At 40.6% G+C, this 21,270-nt stretch overlaps 2 protein-coding genes across 2 annotated transcripts; one reads left to right on the top strand and one right to left on the bottom strand.

Moving 5' to 3' along the window:
* pde6b (phosphodiesterase 6B, cGMP-specific, rod, beta) lies at window positions 1-12,741 on the bottom strand. The gene is made up of 24 exons (XM_041959633.1): window positions 12,611-12,741; window positions 12,252-12,517; window positions 11,788-12,099; window positions 10,389-10,541; window positions 9,719-9,808; window positions 9,432-9,572; window positions 9,255-9,329; window positions 8,516-8,580; window positions 8,186-8,252; window positions 8,036-8,083; window positions 7,766-7,915; window positions 7,474-7,617; window positions 7,269-7,334; window positions 6,973-7,122; window positions 6,788-6,895; window positions 6,503-6,612; window positions 5,237-5,324; window positions 5,041-5,141; window positions 4,838-4,945; window positions 4,698-4,761; window positions 4,533-4,607; window positions 2,875-2,958; window positions 2,521-2,674; window positions 1-2,366 (listed from the first exon to the last, which is right to left on the bottom strand). Exons 2-24 carry the CDS (start codon window positions 12,408-12,410, stop codon window positions 2,308-2,310), a joined length of 2,571 nt encoding a protein of 856 aa, XP_041815567.1. The 5' UTR covers window positions 12,411-12,517; window positions 12,611-12,741; the 3' UTR covers window positions 1-2,307.
* A 5,435-nt stretch (window positions 12,742-18,176) lies between these two features.
* Window positions 18,177-20,205, top strand: rbp4l (retinol binding protein 4, like). The gene is made up of 5 exons (XM_041960315.1): window positions 18,177-18,267; window positions 18,638-18,760; window positions 18,845-18,981; window positions 19,484-19,596; window positions 19,682-20,205. Exons 2-5 carry the CDS (start codon window positions 18,644-18,646, stop codon window positions 19,903-19,905), a joined length of 591 nt encoding a protein of 196 aa, XP_041816249.1. The 5' UTR covers window positions 18,177-18,267; window positions 18,638-18,643; the 3' UTR covers window positions 19,906-20,205.
* Window positions 20,206-21,270: the final 1,065 nt, after the last annotated feature.

Here is a 21,270-nt window from a genome sequence, read left to right as displayed (position 1 = left end):
AACGTACTTAATCAGTGAATAGTGAGTTGTCAGACAGTAAGTATCAAGTTACACAGTCATTTTACTGTGTTAGCAAGTTTCGGAGTCGAAGGCAATCAATTCACTCAGCTCGTAAAAATACATTTGCTTTATTTAGGTCATCGTTGTACACATGGAGCACGTGAAGAGGCAAGCTTTAAAATACTGACCATAAAGTAAATTAAGTCTATTTAAAAATGTTAATGGTATATCCACAGCATAGTAAAGTACATGTATTACCTAATGGTGCGTGGTCATGTCTGATACACCCACTCTTTCTTTCCATATGTGGAATACTTGTACATCATTAAATCGAGGCAAGCATAATAAAAATCAATCTCAATCATTTAAGGGAATAATAAATTACTTGACTCATTTGCCAGTACTTATAAATCACACTAATTTCACTATTTTAAAAAATAAGCATCTATATTTCAACTAGAAAAATATCTTTTTATATTTACAGGGAGGAAGGAAATATGTACAAGTCATTATTACAAAAAGTTGTTCTTTTGCCTCACACAGCTTCTCTGTCTGTCTGCAGAACTTGTTATTGCAGATACATTTTGGACTAGTGGTTTAACAGTGCTGGTATGTGGAGTCTTCCTGTTCTCCACTTCTATGTTTGTGTGTTTCCCGATTCCTCTCACATTAAACATGCCTTTGTCAGCTATTATAAATACTCCTATCATCGCCCTTGAACAAGACACTAGCCTCAGAACTGGACTCCTTGGGTGGTGCACTAGGGCAGACCCCTGCTCCTGTTTATGATGGGTCCATTGCAGAGGATGAATTTCCCATCAGGGATTAATAAGTGATATCTTTCTGCAGCAGTTGGAGGGAGACGGCTGCTCCTGCTACCATATAATGCTTCAAAAAAATTGCAATTACCCTTGATGTCCAGTCAATCAGTTGATAATAATATGTTAATCTTATCTGGTACCCACTAATTTCCAGAGTAGTAACTGTTTTTCATTGTGCTCTTATAAGACAGTTGTATATTCATAAAATATAACATTCTCAGCTACTCTCTCAGATGTATGTACAGTATGAAGGCATCATAAAGGAAGCAACTACAGGCTTGTCTGCAGACAGCAATATTACACTTCTATGCCATCACATAAATATTCATACTAACCATAACCATAGCCTTAAATACAACCAGATTCCAAAAGAGTCAGGATGCTGTGTAAAACATGAAAAACAGGATGCCCATTTCATACCCAATCGTGATACTATCACCTGTTACTGATGAACCTGTTTACCTGTGGAATGTTCCAAACAGGTGTTTCTGGAGCGTTCCACAACTTTCCCAGTCTTTTGTTGCTCCTGTCCCAACTTGTTTGAAACATGTTGCTGCATCAAATTCAGAATAACCTCCTGTTTTAGTTGTGTTTTACACCCTGTCCAAACATTTTTTTTGGAATCAGGGTTGTAACATGTATCTCTTACTGCAGCAGTTTTGAGCTTGTCATCTACATTTGGCTCTCTGCAATCAAGGTAAACAAACTCTCAGTTGTAAATGGTAAGTGACTGGAAGGAGTGAACATAAAATTGCCATTCTGAAGTATTGGAATATATGTACACTAGTTCAGTAGTAGTTCTAGCTACCCATTATCTGCATTTACATTCTGAAATCCTTATTGAATGTTACATTAATGTACAATGTCAAGTTTGTTTGAAAACAGAGCTCCAAACATAATATACAGTCTACAATGACTTGGGTTTAGCAGCAAGAAATTACTTGGGTATCACTACACAGATGTATGTACACATTTTATCTCCTCAATGAAATTGTGAAAGGATTTATATACGGTTGTCCCACAACAAATAAGCACACACTCACACACACCTTTCCATCTGAACTAACACAAATCTTCAAAATACAAGGAAACTAGTTCTGAAGATTTAAAAAAAAAATCAACTTGACTCTTGATCCTTATTTAAATACAAAGGGGTGGGTAGCTTTGCCTTAAATGTAACATGAAGTAGAAATAGTATTGTTTTTCCAACTTGTTGCTGTCTTGCCTTGTTTTACATTCATTATTTGGCTTAAAGATAAGTCACTGCTCTTCTTAGTGAGGATTCTCTCCTTGTGCAGGTGTTTTCTGATCTGAACCAGTTTTTCTGAAGAAATACTACGGGGCTGTGCATTCACTCATGTAGCCGTCTTCCTGACCTTATTGCATTTTTTTCCTTGGCGGTGAGACTGACTGACTGGGCCGGTGAAGTCAGACGGTCATGAGCCGTCAGTGTGCACTCCCATCGTGTGCATGGCTTTTTGACCTTTTAGCACACTGAGCAGGTCTTGGAGCCTGAGCCTCCGCCACTGGGGTTGTTTGCAGGAGCTGGTGGACAAAGACACATTAAACAGAGAGTCAGTATTTTTTGCATCATGGGAAAGTTGGTACTTGCGCCACAGAGTCACAAAATAGCATGCAGTGGCACAAATGATTGGACAAATAATCTGATACATGTGATTATTCCAAAGAATCACTGCACCTTTACTGGCTGTAGCTGCCTCTTTAGCAGCCTTCTCTTCCTCTAAGGCTTTGAGCTTAGCCTCATACTCCTCTTTTTTAGCATTCCACTCCTTCCTGTTATTCAGGATGCCATCCAGCATGGGCTGGATTTGAGGGTGGAAGCGAGAAAACTCCTAAGAGAGAAGAGTCAAAGACAAACTACATTTAAAAAGTTTGCAGAGAGGGTTTAAGGGATTTGTTCACACTTGTTGATGCTCAGACTGTTTTTTATTTTTGTCACACCTATAATCAAGGTTTATGTGCAAAAAGGTTTAAACTGTAAAGAATCATCTACTGTTTAGTTAATGAGTCAAAATGCAATACTAAACATTACCTTGTAGACAAACGTGCAGACAAAGTCAATGAAACCACACTGTAACTTTGGAAGCTCCGCTGCCTTGTTCCTGTCCATCATGGGCTGGTGGGAGAGACAGGAGGTGTTTGAGCCACACAAAAACATCATATATCATCCAGGAAATCAATAATAACAGCTGCTGCTTCAGTGACCGGGAGCAAGAAGACTTTTTGTTTGTTTCTACATCAGTGCTGTTGCAATAAAGCTTTCAGCCATTGGCGGCAGCACTGAGCACAAAGCTGCCAGCCAGCACTCCAGCGAGTGGGTGAGGAGGAAAGTAAGCGCCACTTCTAATTATTACATATATTATTATATGTTGAACTCATGAATGTATTGTGAGATTTGGACAGGGTTCTGTCCCTCAGCATGGTCTCTAATCTTTTCCAGCAGCCACTATTATTATTGCAACAGAAATCTCCTCCTGAAGCCAAAAGAATGTTTTCCCCGTAGACCACCACTGTAAAAAAGTCTGTAAAACTGTTGACAGGACACCTCCTGTTGTAAACATACTCAATTATTACTAGAAGCGTCTTCTCCAGGTAGGTTCACATAGCCTGGCTGGGCCAGAGGCATGATGGGATTAACACTACTGTGCATGGTCAGTGGGTTGCATACCTCCTGAAGCAACCGGGAAGCTAGAAAAGATTTTGGCGTATGAGGCAGGCAAGCAATTCTTACTGTCTGAACAGACACCATCTTTGGGTCCACTATTCAGCTCTTACAATACGCCCCTGGTTGCACTGGCTTGGAAATCGCCTGCACAATCATGTTTCTGTTACTAATCATCTGACTAACATCAGCCATCTTCTTCTGGTAAGTTGCTGAGATATTTAAATTCCCCCTGGTGAGTTCATGTTCGTAATATTCTTGGGTTAATAAGCTTAAGTGCACAACGCCTGAAATGGTAGAGTCTGTTCAATCCAGGGCTCCATCAACACTTGATATTTGTGCAGCTGTAGGCCAGTTAAAGATATTACAATGAGCTGAATATATCGGGTTCTGTCTCTGCAGAATCACACCAGATTCATCAGATTTTATAACACTCCATATGTTGACAAGGCGATAGTCTGAAACTGAAAGGCTTGAATTTTTGTTAAATCAAATGTGCAAAATATTTCATTTTCTAATTGATTTATCAGAATCAGGAACTACTTTGGTAAACAACATATTGTTTAAATGACAAATGTGTAGGATTTAGGAGGATCTATTGGCAGAAACAGAATGTAATATTCATAATTAGATTTTCAATAGTGTATAATTAGCTGAAAATAAGAATTGTTGTTGCCATGTTTCTACAGTAGCCCAGAACAGCCAAACCGAACACCGGCTCTAGAGAGTGCCTTTCATGTTTTTTAGGCGGCCACCACAAGGGACAGTGAGGTGTGATGTGTCACAGCTAGATACCACTAAATCCTACACACTGGTCCTTTGAGTACATCTTTAAGCAAAATTGCCCAAATCTGGTTCCAGTTTCTCCAGTATGAGCATTTGCTACTTTTCTCTGTTTTATCTGAAATATTTGGGGATTCTATCAGTCAAAAAAACCCTAGTTATTTACTGACACATGCTTTCACATTCACAGATTCGACCACAGATGCAAATACACACATATTCACTACTACAACTTGTAAACTCACAATAGGTTGCTGTTCCAGTACTGTCCTCTCCAGGTCGCCCTGCTCCCAAAACTCTGCTGCTACGGACAAGGCAACCTGAAAGACACACAATCACACACATCTGTAGAAATGCACATCACAAACACTCAGCGAGCCACTAATCTATGACATTTGTGTGCCTCCTACCTTGCTCTGCACCTCCCAAGGCTTGGTGATAGCTGACAAGTCACATGCGGTCATCATCATAGCCCTGCAATCCAAAAGATTCAGGGGCTCAGAGACAACGTAAAAGAAGAAAGAGCTACGACCATGCTCGTTGTACTCACATGACGATTTCTTTTCTGGTTGTTTCTAGAGACATGAAGTCGACCCACTTCTTTTCATCCTCATATGTGTGTGAAAGGTCCACGATCTTCTGGAACATGGTTCTTTTCCTGGCAAGGTACGAGCAGAGGAATTCTTATTACATTATAGTCATAACACAAAGAGCAGGAACCAGTAAAACATGACAATGAGAGATTGTGCTGACTTGAAATAAAGAGCCAGGTCAGTGGCAATGATGGCGATGTCCATGAGATGAATCACATGGTCTACCTGTCGCCTGTGAAGGTTCTGGTAGATATTTAGTGACTGCAGGTGGGATGAGAGGAGAGAGACGGACATCAGCTGAAGTTAGTGACTACAGATTTTACAAGTTATTTTCCAGGTCACCTCGTCTTTCTCACCTCGTCAGCCAAGAGGAACTTTCCAAACTCCAAATGGTGTCGTTCCAAGATGGAGGAGCCGTGCAGCTTGGCCAGAGGGTTGCCAGATCTGTTGGTGGAAATAAAATTCTTCAGATATGAACAAGAAAAAGTAAACAGGAGAGGATCAACAATCACCATCAGTTTCAAGTATAAGGCTTCGATATTGACACGCTGAACGACTTTCATACCAAAGTGTTGTTTGTTTTCACCCATTTCCTACAAATTGTCCCTCACTTTCAAAACATAAGGCTTCAAGTGTGGTAAACCTGTTTTCTTCCAGGCAGCCAAAGAACAAAATGATATTTGAAAGGCTTGAAACTTAAAAAAGGTGATTCACCACAGTGAACATTATGTAACATTATTTATTGCTATTGTTATTTTCAGTGGATGGTTGTGCAGCTTAATGGCTTCAGATGTATTCAAGGGCATCGCAAGCAAGTTTCAAGTCTTTGTAAGTTGATTGCCCTGCTGTGCCAAAATGAATGGAAGCTAATGGCACCCTGGACTCTCAGAGATAACTCAGAGATATGAAACACTTATATGAGAAGTCCCATCTTAAAAAAGATTCCTCCTTTTCATTTGAAGACTATTGCAATTGAGATGGGGATTATGTGTAAAAGGAAAGTGACAAGTGTGTACAAGAGTATTACATGATTGTATGAAGCTGTCCCAGTGCATTCTGGGTAACATTCCATTCCTATGTAAACAGTGCAGACAGTATTCTAACATTATTGCAAGTGTAATACCTGGTTAATGAATTCTCAGTAAAACTGGAAGTCTTTGCACTATAACTTGGATATTATAGTAATATATACACACTTTCTTAGGTACTCCTGTACAATATAACGCAATAAAATACAAAAGCTTTGCCATGAATTCTAGTTTTATGAAATGTATAATTTTTCAGGTTTGTTTCCACTGTACGAACAGAACACTTAATTACTGATACACAATTACAATTATCATAGTTGTCGGTGATGTTATACTAGGGTGCATTACATTGACAGGTGTTTCTAACACTCTGCCCCTCTCATGTATGTAAATGGTGTGGCCAAAATATTGGGAACACCTCTCAATATAACGCAGTCCAGTTGAACAGGGCACTCAGACACAGCAGTGTTATTATTGTACCTCCTTGAATGGGACTGATCTTCTGTTTACCCAGCTATGGACATTGCTGTGCAAAGTGTGGTTTTGGATTATTTCTTCTACTAAGTCATGAAAAAGCTTCCTAACATCACTTACTTGACTTGGTACAAGTTGTTGGTCCCTCTGTGATCAATATCGTGGAGGAAGCCTGCAGTTATCATGGCCATTACCTCCAAGTCAGTGTAGTACCGCTTCAGCATTCCCGTCTGAGCACACAGAGGACCGGCACACATAAGGTGGTCAAAACAAAGAAAATATACTCAATTTGTATATATACACTTTCCTTATTTTTAGGCATAGAAATGTGACATAATAGTGCTTTCAGAAGTGTAAATAGCTTCTACTGTAAATAAAGTACAAAATAATATGAAAGAGCAATACCGTTAAGAGTGTGAACATGGTCTGTCCCACGTTGAAGCCATGACGCCAGTTGTGGTAGGTGATTCTTCTGTAGCCTTTACTGACTGAGTACATGAACCGAACCAGCACCTGAGAGGAAGAACTGATTAATCACACAGACTTGGTGCTTTATAATGATATATAATAATGATGTGTGTCTGGATCACCTCTTGAGGGACCTGGAACTTCTTGACCACCCCGACCTCATAGTACATCTGGATCCCGCACCTCACCAGGTCCATCTCTGTGCAGTTAAAATCCGAAAAGCGGAACTCATAGATCTCAAACTTTTTGATCAGTGGAGGTAGATCTTTTTTCTAGGAGGGAAATGAACAGAACAAAAGCAGAGTCTGATAAAACAACAATACGAGGCACAAGGCACATTCATGTCGCTGTCTGAAGTTGCAAATATTTGAAGAACTCAAATTTAGGCCACTAAATTACAGACAAGTTTCAGTGTTACCAGAATATCTAGGAGCTCGTCCTCTTCACACTCTCTGGGTTCACAGTCGTAGACCTCTCTGGTGTTCTGCGAGACATGACATTGTAAGTATGAATTCACGTGCAAGTGCAGGTACAGAGGTAGTTATAGGTAGTTAGAGTGAAACAGCCACACTGAAAACAAAGTGTACTGTAACATGGACAAACAACAAGTATCCAACACTGACCAGGATATTCTGAATCTCGTCATCCCGACATTTGACGTGGTACAGCACCATGTCTTGTGCAATGTCTTTCCGATTCTCCAGCTTGTTCATCTTGTCGTAAGTGTCCGTGTTCAAAACGGACCAGCCCAGGAACTGGGTCAAAGCCTGGGAAACAGGGATCGGGATCAGGATGAGTATTTCATCAACAGTGAGGGACTATATGATGTAGAACTATTCAGTGCACACAAATTTAAAAAAAAGCACATTGAAATGCTGTATGTGATGGAATTCAGCGTTAGGAGGGTTTGTTTACTTCCATGAGCTGCTCATCCTGCTCATCAAACGGCTTTCCATCTTTCCTGTTGTAAAACGTGGCCACACCCACTATCTCTTCTTTTTTGTTGACGATCGGCAGCGAGAGAACATTTTTAATGGTCCAGCCACTGTTGTCAAGTGGCTCACTCTGCAACATTGGCACAAGCAAGCACAAACACGCAACACCGCGTGAACATCTCTGTCATTAATATCCCTGAGCTGCTTTTTGTAAAGTCATCTCTTCCTCCTTTTAGCTGAGCTTTCTTACCTGAAACTCGAACGTCTCATCGGCAGCTGCGTTCATAATGTTACAAATCTGAGGGGCATAATGAAACAGGCCGATTGAGGTGGAAGATGTGCACATTCATTTGGTTGTAACTCAATTCAACAGCTTGTAATGTAATGAAAAGAAACTCACAAAACCACTCTCTGCAACATAGGTGGGCAGGCCGCTACTTAAGGCCCAATGATCTGGAGTCGGGTTGCTGTGTGACAGAGGGGCACATAGACATGAGAGCAACCTGGGACTGAACTACAGACCCTCTGCTTTCTGATGTATTATTAATGTTTCTTTAACCTATCCTAACAACCCATAACAAGGAACATAAATATACTAGTTTTTCCTCAAGCCATGTCCTGTAAATTACAATAAATAATTAAGGCTGTTTTTTTGTGATAGAAATCCATGACAATATTGTCAATAAAAATTCAGACTAAGGCAAACTGTCAAATGAAAAGATTTACTTACGGTATGACCTTGATGTCTTCTTTGCCATGCAATATATAATCAATCACTTTGTAGAAAATGATTTCCTGGAGGACAAATAAAACACAGAGATTTGATTTAAAACAGTCATACGACCCCAATTCCGTGTTGGGACGCCAGAATGTGATCATTTGCAAATCCTTTTTGACACATACTTTTACTAATTTAATTTACTAACTTTTACATACTAATTAAAAACAGTACAAACATAATTTAGTGTTTTACCTCATCAATTTCATCGACGTTTTGTAAATATCAGCTTATTCTGAATTTGATGCAGCAACATGTTTCAAACAAGTTGGGACAGGTGCAACAAAAGACTGGGAAAGTTGTTGAACGCTCTAAAAACACCTGTTTGGATCATTCCACAGGTAAACAGGTTGATTGGTAACAGGTGATAGTATCATGGTTGGGTATGAAAGGAGCATCCTGGAAAGGCTCAGTCATTCACAAGCGAGGATGGAGCGAGGTTCACCACTTTGTGAAACATATGATTGTATAAAGGAGATTACAATATGGGCTCAAGAATACGCTGTAAAACTGTTGTAAAACTGTAAACACAGCTTGTTTGCAAATGCTTGCATTCTGGTTTTATTCATGTTTTACACAGTGTCCCAACTTTTTCAGAATCAGAGTTGTGAAATCAAGTTCAAACTGTAGATATCCACAAAGAAGCGGAGTGTTGATAATAATGTTAGACAAATGACATGAAAGAATGTACCCTGCCATCGGGAGTGACGGGGCCGGCGTACGGTGCCTGCTCTCCCATCAACACTGGCCAAATATCAAAGAACTCCTGGAAGAAGGATAGACACAAGGATGTCAGCACTTCATGGTGATGAATGCATGAACACAGAAGATGGGATATTGCAGAGAAACACGCAGAAAGACACAGTACCTTCTCCTTTGTCATGTCTAGCAAACCGACAGAGTAGCGGTCACAGTTGAGGTAGGCTCGGACTGTGTACAAGGCTTTGTGAAACTGTCGCTCAATGTCTGTCAGCTCTTCAAATACCTTGTTGGCAGACCACAGCAGCAGCTAGGAGGCGTAACACACACACACACAGCAGTCATGTCAAGCGTTCAGCTCGTGCAGCGTGAGTGCAGCATTCCTGTATTCACATCAAATAAGCAGAATGAAAAGCCAAACTTCCATCAAAGCATGTGCAGGTAAGCGTGCTTCACCTGTCCTTTACGCGTCTCACAGTTGTGGAGGTAACTCAGGTGGAAGATCTTCAAGTTCAAAGAGGCAATTTTCAGATACTTTAAGAAAAGCTAAAAGAGGGAATAAAGCAGTAGAAAAACATGACATGACACAGTGTCAGAACAAAACCCCTGATTAGATTACATAAAGGACCCATTATGACACAGTATAAGATGTGGTGGTCATGTGTGAAGATGTACAGCATAATCTGATCACATTCAATGACAGAATGGGCTTTTGATTACATAAACTACTGACTATATAGAGTAAAGGAAGATAAAGCATTAAGCTAAGCATATTTCCTTCCTATGCTACTGCAATACTATGGGGAATGGTTAACAGAAAATCATTTTTACTCATGCTTAGTCATCCACTATCTTACAGGTAGATGCTGCTCCTTTTTGAAGCTTAGTTCATTCCTAAATGGGATGACAGCCTCATACACGATGGATTAATGCCCTTAATAATCTACCCGTCAGCTTGTGGGGAATTCCCTCCCAGCTGTAGTGAACCGCTTATGTCAGATGTCTTTTAGGAAACATCATCACAATTTTAGGTTTAAGACACTGTGACTTTGTTTTGAGGTCCATGGCATCGCCTCTTTATATGTGCTTTGTCTGCGTTTGCTTTGTGCGTCGGTGCTCCGCTCACATCTTCATCCTCAGCAGTGAAATGTGGTCCCGTGGTTTTATTTAGAGCCATGATCACAGCCACCAAGTCTTTGCCATTGAGGATGGGCGTCGCCAGAACGTTTCGGGTGTTGTAATCTGTGAGTTCATCGACGAATGAGCTGAAGTGCTGGCTCTAAATGACAGAAAATACATGTTTTATACTCACAAACCAACATTTGTATTTACTCCATTTATTGTCTCTAATCTTAGTATTTTAACTTGGCAGGCAGTTTAGGCCTCTAAAGTATGTGCTCTACCAACTTTTAACAGAAATCCAGATGACCAATCACCTGACAATAATGTCTTTGGAAAACTACTTCAAATCACTGAACTGAACTTTGCAAAGAAGGAAGTAGCAGGCATGCCTTGGAGGAATTATGTTTTTTTAAACGATTTACAAAAGCAGAATGTCTGACAATCATACAGGACATCAACCCGCTGTTTCCCACTGCTTGATCATTTGCAAATCAATCATGAAACTAAAAAATTTTAAAATGGGAACAATATATATTCAGTTGAATAACTGCTTGTTAAAAGCCTGATATAAAGGCATCCTGTGGACACACTGTGTGGAGGCAGAGTAGTGTAAACTAGTTTTGATCTGTTTTAGATTCCTGCTGACTGCTGACTAAATGCCAGAGGCATCTAATCCACAGCTAGAGCAGAGGCTGATGGGATCGGGAAATAAATGGATTATGTCTGACAAGGGGATTTACTCACTTGGTCGTGTATGCATACGAGTTACCAACTCCTCTTTTATTTGTCTACGGCCATAACTGTTTTTAAGCATAATATAACATAACATGTCGTTGACCTTTATCAGAACTTTACATTCATTCAGTCTGATGTAACCATACACCAAAACATTGATTTATTTTTACTTCATAAACAGAGGAGTTGGTGCTTGGCTTGGTTGGTTGATGCAGTGCATTTCACACAGCTGCATTGTTAAATGGTTTTCCAACCAAGAAGAGCTCATTTTCTTTAGCTATTTTATATCTGTTTTTTTTTAATTGTATGACATTAAAACCATGTCCCACATGAAATGAACATGTCAGTTGTCATGGATACTTTTAAGCAGGACCTTTTCTTCAAAGACAGGCCGGCTGAATCTATTGAATGAGTTAAAATCATTGCTCTGACGTTGCTCTTACAAGCAAAAATGATGTCCAGATACTAAAGAAGATAAACATTTAATTATCAGTTAAAGCCGCCATGTGTGGGATTTGAAAATTGAGGGCTACGGCGTCTCCTGGTGGTGGTATGATGAATGACACTGTGACAGACACGTATGCTAAACATCTGCATCCAGATAGAGCTTCACCATTAATCTTAGGATTACTGCTCATGACAGTGTTTTTTCCCCACTCCACGCTTACCTCTGTAACATCTTTCACATTAACAGTCTTCTTGGTCAGGGCCACGTGGCCGACTATTCCCAAGTCCATAGGATAGACGATCTCAGAGTCCGGCGGCACCACGCAGTCGTCCAGCTCTGCCTCTGTGCTGACATTGAAGAGCCTTGTGGCGAGCTCTCCGATGCCGTTCCGCTGCCGGTACATGAACAGGCTGCACCGGTCAGCGTGGATGAGTGCGCCGATCCTCTTCAGGATCTTGAAGACCACTTTTTCCATGTTGATGTTCTCCTGCATGTCTTTGATCAGGTCGTACATGATTTGGCTTTCTTCAAACTTGAAAAACATAGTAAAATAGAGAAGAATAGGACTTTCATTGTAAATACAGACGTTTTTCAAAGGTCATACTGTATGTAGATGACTTTAGGTAGCCTACCTCTGCCCGCTCTTTGTTCTTAATGAACAGGTTGTGAAATAATAAAATTTACCTGACCCAGCTCCTGGAACTGGCTGAAGTCGATCTGTTTTTCTGGGAGTCCTGACACCTTCGCTATGGGGGCAGGGCCCATCTTCTTGGCAAAGTACTGCTTAGCAAAGCTTGGGTTCCCTTGGAGGAACTTTTCCACATCTGCCTGTTGCACACCCATGGTTCCTTCTTCCCGCTGCTCTCCCAAATGCTCCTGTCTGCTCCCTCTTCAGCTCAGTGATGGAGCTCCCGCTTGGTCCAACGCTGCTCTGCACGAGATACCTCCAACTTCCAGAGTACAAATAAAAGAAGAAAAAATTAAAACAATGCATGCAGCTGCTTGTTTCTCAGTTTATCCACTGGAGAAAAAAACAATCTTACCCAGGTAATACACAGAAAGGGGGAAAACAGAAGAGGACACATTCAAATGCAGGTAAAAAATAATCCCCCCTGTTAGTGGGATGAGTGGACTGAATGAGGGAGAGCCCTGAGGAGAAGGCAGAGGGCTGAATCCAAACAATCCTTCTGTCATCAGCAGATAGTGCTGAAGGTTAGCAGGGATCTGCCCATGCTAAACTTGTCAGCTGATCATCTAGTAACGGATACGTGGGCCAAATGATCCAGTCTGCAGTCGGCTTCAGTGCATTCAGTAACTGTGCCACAGTGCAGGTGGAACAAATAAATTATAAGAATAAATTCTGCAGGAAAAAATACTCATGTTTTACACCAATAAACACTCAAATACCACGATTTCACACAAAAGCTGCTTTTCAACGCAATTTTGAATTCTAGTTAATCCAAATTAGCACTTCTCTTAGATGAACAATGTATAATAATGTAGATTTACATTCCTTCCTTTGGTCTGAAATAAAAGCACACAAACACATACAAAATGACCAATGACACACAAATAAAACGAATCAAAACAACAAAAAATACAACAAATGTAAAATAATCTTGGCTTGGTTACTACCAATTTAAACCCTTAGAACAGACAAGAATACCATTATTAGACTTGTTTAATAGGTAATAAAAATAGGAGAAATCTGAGGCCGGCTTTGTGTGAGGGATCAAAATGTAGTAAACTTGTATTCTGATAAATTTCCTGTTTTATCTGTGACACAAATACAGAAATTTATGAAATGTAATTGTATGCCTGGTATTTTTAGTTTATCCTGTTCCCCCCGTGTTATATCTCAAGTGGTTCTGTGTCGTCTACAGTAAACTGTTTCTGTGTATCTCCCTCACACAGGCAGGTCTACCTGTACAAGCTCTTTAAGTCCTTATTAAACAAGGCCTCCTCTGGCATAAGCCCTATTTAGTTAGGACACTAGCTGATTATCTCAGCACCCCGACTCTCCACCTTTCTCCACATGCAATCTTTAATGCAGTGTCCCTGCGGTGCCTTTCTGCGTTTCCCACAGCAACGACTGTCATTATCATGCCTAAGAGACTGATGGGCAATGACATCCTGCAGGGCTGAGAGAGTCGAGCCAGCTAGAACATTGACACTAACTTCACATTCACAAGGTCGTCCTCTCAGCAACAAACTCACAGATACACACAAAGTGGAAAAAGAGAAATGTTCTGCAAGAAAGTTAATCCTTCCACCCGGAGCAGGCAGGACCTGTCTATAATAAGGTTCCATAAACACCTTAAACAAAAGGTCAAATAGATAATCTGCTTCCACTATAATAGATTACAGCAGGTCCAGAGTGTGTGTGGTGCTGATTGAGGCTGGTCACTTTGATAAGAGTGTGATTTTGTTGTCTGAGCAACATGTGGTCTTTACTTAAAGCGGATTTATTTTTGCAAGTAATTTTGCCATAGCTTAATGGGGAGGCCTAAATATGTCATGTTTTCATGTATTAATATAATATCTGTATATCATAGTGGATCAGCTAGCAGAGCAGCCACGCTAGCAGCTCAGTGAGGCAGTATGCACAGTGGTGCTTTGAGCTAAAAGCTAATGTCAGCGTCTTAACAATGACAATACTAACACGCTAATCATAAGAGGGTGAAATATTTGCCATGATCACTATCTTTGTTTAACATGTTAGTATGCAAACATTAGCTAATTAGCACAAAGTAATGTGGCTTCATGGCCGCCATCCAAAAGTATGGAGACATTTCATATAGAGTCAGAGTCATTTGGATTCATTCCCTCTGAACTATTAAAGTCTGTTCAAAGGTTTGTGGCCATCTGTCCAGTAGATGTTGAGATATTTCTCTCTAACTCTGATAAGCTGATGGTATTGGAGGAGAAAGTCAGGGGATCACCACCGTAAGTTTATCCTGTGGGAGTCATTAATATCTGTACTAAATGTCATTGCAATCCATGTAAGATATGTATCTTGTTGAGATATTTCAGGCTGGATGCAAGTGGTGGACTGAACGACAGAGACTGCGATCCCTTGAGCTGCTTACCATGGCTAAAAAATACCAAGTTTTTGATGTTTTGATGTCTTCAATAACTGAATGCGCACATATTTGATCTGCAAAGTTTGATCCCTGCTCCACCTCCGCAAGCCAAATTTCCTTGACACGCTAACTTGGCGATGAGGATTCACACTGGCAATTTTGATATAAAGGTTATCAAACCTCTTTTTACCATAAACACCACACTGAGTTTGACTTTTTTCTGCTGAACACGTTTGACTACTCTGTTTTCAGTGATGTCTTTTAACTAAAATTAAGTCAGTGCTTACTGGCATCCAGCCCTTGCTGGATGCCTATGCTGTTACTCTCCTGCATACAGCTGATGGCATATAAGCATTGTAAGGATCTCTTCAGGGCAAGCATGGACTAAAGGAACAACTACTATAACAAATATATCAGTGCCAACATACACTGAGGCCAAATCTTCTATCAGCTAACTTGGATTTATCGATCCCCATCACTGCTATACTGAATGCTTACTACTAGCGATGCTGACATTAACCACAAGATGGCAGCAGACCCACAATTTACCAATTGTACTCATTAATGCTCTCACACTCCACCCTATGCATGTCCTCTGACTTAATTTGCCTGATCAGATCTCTTCTCAGGACTGTGTGGTCCCGCACAGAATACATGAAAATAAAAACATATGTCACATGTTTAGCTGACTGATGTTCCCCCTATTTTTGGCTTTTATTATAATGGATGGTAAATGAGGAATGACAATGCAACAAAGGTGCATTAACCCCTGTGGGTCACCCGGGCTCCCAAGAAACTATTTGACATGCCAGATATAAACGTAACAATCAGTGTGGATATTTAAAATATAGCAGACAAGGTTATGGATATGGGCAAAGAATCAATACAGGAGGAGGCTCTGTGTTTGTGGCTAGAGGTCAACAAGAAGTGCAAACACACATGTTTTAGTCAGATCGTCCAAAACCTTTCTAGCCTTAAAAATATATTTTTCACATCACAATATACCAAACAAAGGGCCACAACCCAAAATACCAGGAAATGTCTCCATATTTTGTGAATGGGACTTACAGTATGGTACAAGCTGCAGGTTTTAGGTGGAGGATGTTTGCACAGTCCCTGAGGGTGACAGTTCTTAAATAGATGTAAGTACAGTAGTTGTGATGGTCAGCAGAGGGTGTGACAGTTGTGTTGGCCCTGCCCTGCGTCTATCCAGGTTATCGGCCAATCAAAAGCTGCTGATGATCATGACCTGAGGCTTAGTCAGTGAAGCCACATTTGGGCTCATGGGTGTCCTCTGATCAAATGTTTCGAGATTATATAAATGGTTTTACGGGATCAATAGAACTACTTGTCACCAATTCTTTTAAAGTAAACAACCTCAAGAATGGAGGTAGGGTCACAGAATGACTCAGAATGGCATTTTGGTATGCTCTCACATTTACCTCCATGTTTTAATATGCAGAATTTTTCACACTTAGATCTAGATATAAATGTGTATAGTGAGTCTATTTTTGTCGATGATCCATTTCAGGCCAAGCAAGTAGGATTATAGTACTGAGAAGCACAGTCGGTGGAAAAAATAGATCTGATTGGCTTGTCTGTCTGTATTCTCACTGAGGGGAGACTGCTGTCAGTGTGGGATGAGTCTGCAGGCAATAACTTACTCTTTTATTCTATGAATAAAAGCCAAAGATCTTTAAACAAGCAAAGAAAAACGCACAACAGAAGAATAAAGCTGCACATGGTGAAGACTGTGGATGTTATGACATGATACATTATGCCAGCAGTAATCTCAGGTGACCGAGGTTAATCCATGAAATGAGAGTTCAGTAGTTCACAGCAGATTTGTGTGTCTGTGCGTAGGTGCGTGACTGAATGCATGCGGGCAAAGCAATAGTGACTCTCACTTCTCCAATTTGATCTTTTCTATGGTAAAATCCTCCTCTGACACAGTATAGTGTGTATTGTAAGCCCTTATCAAACTGTACTATCAGTGTTGATGTTATCATAAGCGGATCATTACGTTATTTGGACATTTTGGACTTGCTTACAGGCTGCTTCTTAAAAGATTACACACTGATTGCTCAACCCGAAGGAAGACAAAATCACTAGGCAGTCCAATTCTATTTACTCTATCAAGTGTTTACGTCATCCAGTACAAATTTTAGCACCAACAGTGTATGTCTTTGCATGTGTGTGTACACGTAAGAATAAAATACAGTTGTGTTAACATTATCAATAATAGCAATAATGAGATAATCCAATACTTTTTGAATTGGTCATTGTTTTTGCTGGTTTAAGCCATTCTGGAGTGTTAATCTTTTATGGCACTTTGTGTGAATGCTGTCCGTTTGGATGTGGCCAATTTTATGTATGTGGTGAGCTAACCAACTGTATGTTGCATTTACATTCCCCTGTAATTCAGCTGGACTTATGATGGTGATTTTTGGTCTGAATTGTTTGCCAAGAAAGGCCATGTAGGTGTCAGGAAAATAAAATGTAAATGAACTTTATAATTGAACTTTGCAGTGTTTTTTTTTTTTAAAGATGAATATGGCAAATGGTGAGCAATAAGTTAAATCTCTGTTGATTCAAGATGTGAAACGAACAAAATACTTATCGTTTGGACGCCCACATTATCATACTTCTAACCGACAGTGGCTTTATATATCGAATTATATGTCGACTTTGTATTTTTTTTTCTTTTGTCTGCTAAAGTGACAGCACTATAACCTGCAAACTCAAGCAATGAGAATCCCTCTCTTGCTTTGTCACATGTAAGTTGAGTTGAATATCAGCGTTGCAGCTTATAACTATTCTAATTAGTGCACTGCATTTAAACACACTGCACCCTTAGACACTTTTTAAGGCATGTATAAATCCTATTATCTACGATGTTGTGCTCAACATTTGTGAGTGCTTTTTTCATAAGCCAGACATGAGAGAACAAAGGTCAAAAGGGTCTGTTTCTGTCGCACTGGCCATTAATAAACAGAGATTGGTTTGGCTCTACTGATTCTTTTTTGTCCAAAATAACATAAACCCTAATTTTTCAGAAAACTCCCTCTTGAGAAAAGCTTGTTCTTCCTCAGATTCATTCTCTATTGTCTCAGATAGTGTTCTCCTTTAAAGATTCAAGCAGCAACGCTGGTGAAACAGGACTCCTCCAAATTCAGGGAAAAACATAAATGACCATGTATTGATGTACAATCAATCCAATTCCAATACACCTTTTGTTTCCATGCTCTATATTCAAATATTATTTACGTGTGTGCACCTGCATCTGCTCAGATATGCATGTGCCTGTTTAATTGCACTTCCAGCCAGTTACATAAAGGACTAATTGTTTTTATAGTAACTCTTGGTCAGGTTTGAACACAGAAGACAGATTACGGTAACTTCAACCCAACAGGATTACGATTAAGTTACGCATTTCAAGACAACAGGATTACCTCTAGATTTAAGCACCTTATTTAGTTCCAAGCAATGAAAATCAGCCATAAGCTTGTCTGTGGAGTGTGTATATAAAGGCTGCATCAAGCACAGGACACAGTCTGGTGGAGAACCACATACAGTACTACACTCTGATTCACTGTCACTTCTTTGATCCAAAACAGGTAAGATACTGAAATTTGGCTCATTTTAAGACTTCTTTCTAGTGATTTGTTCTCAGATTTCAGAATTAATCAGCAGAACATATGTGATTTTATGTTCTGTGACATATGTAAACTTCCTGCTGTGTCAGCGGTGACTTTAGGAATAAGAGACTTAATGATCTCTGTACTGTATAATGTGGTGCTACAGTTCAAAAATGTATTTTTGTAAGCTTTTAACTTTAACAATTGGTGCATTTATAGAATTTTAGAATACAAGAGATCAGGGGTTGTTGAACAATTTAGTCCTGTGTCAAGTAATGATGCTTAAACTTGTATTCAGCAACCACAGCGTATTTCTGGTCCTAATGTGTATGTTACTATGTATGTTCAGTACAGAATGGGATCCTCTAAGCTGGCCCTGCTGCTGGTCTTGCTGTCCTGCGTAGAGCGCTGTCTGTCTGCCTCCTGTGTCGTCGACAGCTTCACAGTCAAAGAGGACTTTGACCCCAAGAGGGTGAGTGAAGAGAAACACACAAACAGCATGCATGTTGGAAAAAGTCAGAAAAACAACTTGTGACTGTCTTCCTCCTCATCGCAGTATGCAGGGAAGTGGTACGCACTGCAGAAGAAAGATCCAGAGGGCCTGTTCCTGCAGGACAACATCTCAGCTGAGTACACCATTGATGATGACGGGTCCATGACCGCCTCCTCCAAGGGACGCGTCACTCTATTCGGGTAAGCCTGAGGACCAGCTGGGCAGTTTTTGCACTCACAGGGATGACAGACTTTTTTCCATTACTAAAAAGTTATATAATTCGCTTTAACAAAAGCGTCTCTTTAAACCCCTCCTTTTTAGGCCAAAGGGTCATTTTAGTCACAAAGACCCTCTTGGCTCTTTAAGTTCAGGGGAGAGAAGCTCAAATATTCAGTTTCCAGGGTCAGCAGTTAAGAAAGGTGCTCAGGTTCTACTTGGGTCCACTGAAAGGTGTAATTTTCCTGAAGCACATTCTGAACAGTATTAGCTACAAGACAGGTTTTTCCTGGATTATGGAGGATTAGGATGAATTACAGGTTGGAGACGTGGGTTTTTACACAGGGCTTCAATACACTTTTACTAACAAACTTAAAGATTTAAAAGTTACTTAAAAGTTCTTGTAATTGCAGGCAGACAAAGACTGCTGATTTTGACATTTTTCACTTTGATGCTAACATGTGTGTTCGTATCATCCTGTTGCAGCTTCTGGGTTGTGTGTGCTGACATGGCTGCCCAGTACTCCGTCCCCGACCCCAACACCCCCGGCAAGATGTTTATGAACTACCAGGGACTGGCCAGCTACCTGTCTAGTGGAGGTGAGCCAGGCACAGACACCACCCTCACAGCCCTCTTTTTTCACCTCACACCGCTTCGCTAACCTCCCCCTGTCTGTCCCACCAGGTGACAACTACTGGGTGATCGACACCGACTACGACAACTACGCCATCACCTACGCCTGCCGCACCCTGAAGGAAGACGGCAGCTGCGAGGACGGCTACGCCCTCGTTTTCTCCAGAAACCCCCGCGGCCTGCCTCCCGCCATCCAGCGCACCGTCCGCCAGAAGCAGGAGGATATCTGCATGGCTGGAGAGTTTCAACCCGTCCTGCAATCCGGAGCCTGCTAAAGAGAAAGGAAGAGGAGAGCAGGGGAGCTGAGAGAGCCAGCTGGTTGCAGTCTAGGAGGCTTGAAAGCAAGAAGAGGGAGAAGAAGAGGGCGCATGTGACAGAGGGCATGTGTGTTGTGTATGAGAGGGATAATGTGCAGTGAATGGACAGACGCAAAAAGCATAAAAAAGGAGGGGGAAAGATATTAGAAAAAATGACATGAAATGAAAAAAGTGTTCATGCATTGTTCGTTCAAGGAAAATGTTACTGTTGCATTGCTGTGTTGAGTGAATGTGAAAGCGAAAATAAAAAAATATTTTTCTAAACAAATATGCAGTTTTGTCCCCTTTTTGCTGTAAAAAATGATCGTGTGCAAGTTTACTTTCCAAACATGCATTTGTGAACGTGCGCAAAGTAAAGCTCCTTGAAGCATAAAAACACAACAACTCAAGCAGCTCAGGCTTGTTGCACTTTGGCCATGTAACGGGCTGTGATCCCTCCTGAGCTCAAGAGAACGCAGCCAAACCCAACACAATGTGCACTGAGCAGTAATGGGCTTACTGGTGGTCTGACGTTCAAAGACTTTAGTCCTATTATACTAACTCGACTGTTAGGCCACTCAGCGTGCTGCAGGGGCCAAGGATCATACAAGGAGCTTTCTAAAGCCACGTTTTGTTTGGATTTCAAAGATGACTGGCTGCATACTCTCGGGTTAGAAAACAACCTTGCGTCTCTTCTTTTTCTGTCAGTAATCGATTAAATATTGGCAAATTTAGGTAAAAGGAAGTGAGAGGCAAGATGGCTGACGGTGAGAGACTGAGAGAGAAAGACAGATGGAGGCTGTTTGTTTGTTTGCTGCATAATCCTGTTGATGTAATGCAACAAGCTGCAAAGCAATATGCTAAAACCAACAACAGCATGACTGTAAATCAATACGCCTGTTCTTCATAATACACAACACTGATGTAATATTTTACTGGACTTTGTTTGATTCGAATCATCTTATTCCATGAATGTCCTGATTCAAGTCATTTTAATGCTGCTTTTAGAAATTAGCTCTTTTATTTCGTCTTTATATTATTATTATCATTAACACATTGGAAACATGTTGAGTGAATTCATTTTAGTTCACCAGGGATGATTTAAGGCTGTCTGTCTAATGCTGAAAACATTATAGTACAATATGGATTGGGCAGCACATGAAAAGCATATTATGTATATGCAATGGGGGGGTGGAGGGGGCTCACTTGGCGACCCCGGTCACACTAAAATAATTGAATACAAGAATCACACTCACCTCTGTACTGACTGGAACTGCTTCTCTTTGGCGAGGCATCTGATGTGAGATGGTAGTGAAGATGGAGATGATGATAATGCTTGTAGGG

This window comes from Chelmon rostratus, chromosome 19, assembly GCF_017976325.1.
Source record: "Chelmon rostratus isolate fCheRos1 chromosome 19, fCheRos1.pri, whole genome shotgun sequence".
Lineage (NCBI taxonomy): Eukaryota > Metazoa > Chordata > Actinopteri > Chaetodontiformes > Chaetodontidae > Chelmon > Chelmon rostratus.
This window is presented reverse-complemented; position numbering and strand designations above follow the sequence as displayed.

What these genes read in the sequence shown, in the direction of transcription:
- rbp4l (XM_041960315.1), top strand. Translation starts at nt 18,644, where the DNA reads ATGGGATCCTCTAAGCTGGCCCTGCTGCTGGTCTTGCTGTCCTGCGTA. An exon ending in GGACGCGTCACTCTATTCGG is followed by an intron (nt 18,982 to 19,483) that starts GTAAGCCTGAGG and finishes ATCCTGTTGCAG; the next exon opens with CTTCTGGGTTGTGTGTGCTG. An exon ending in CAGCTACCTGTCTAGTGGAG is followed by an intron (nt 19,597 to 19,681) that starts GTGAGCCAGGCA and finishes CTGTCCCACCAG; the next exon opens with GTGACAACTACTGGGTGATC.
- pde6b (XM_041959633.1), bottom strand. Translation starts at nt 12,410, where the DNA reads ATGGGTGTGCAACAGGCAGATGTGGAAAAGTTCCTCCAAGGGAACCCA. An exon ending in ACGAGATTCAGAATATCCTG is followed by an intron (nt 7,335 to 7,473) that starts GTCAGTGTTGGA and finishes CATGTCTCGCAG; the next exon opens with AACACCAGAGAGGTCTACGA. An exon ending in TACTGGAACAGCAACCTATT is followed by an intron (nt 2,959 to 4,532) that starts GTGAGTTTACAA and finishes CTCTCCCACCAG; the next exon opens with CCCATGATGGACAGGAACAA.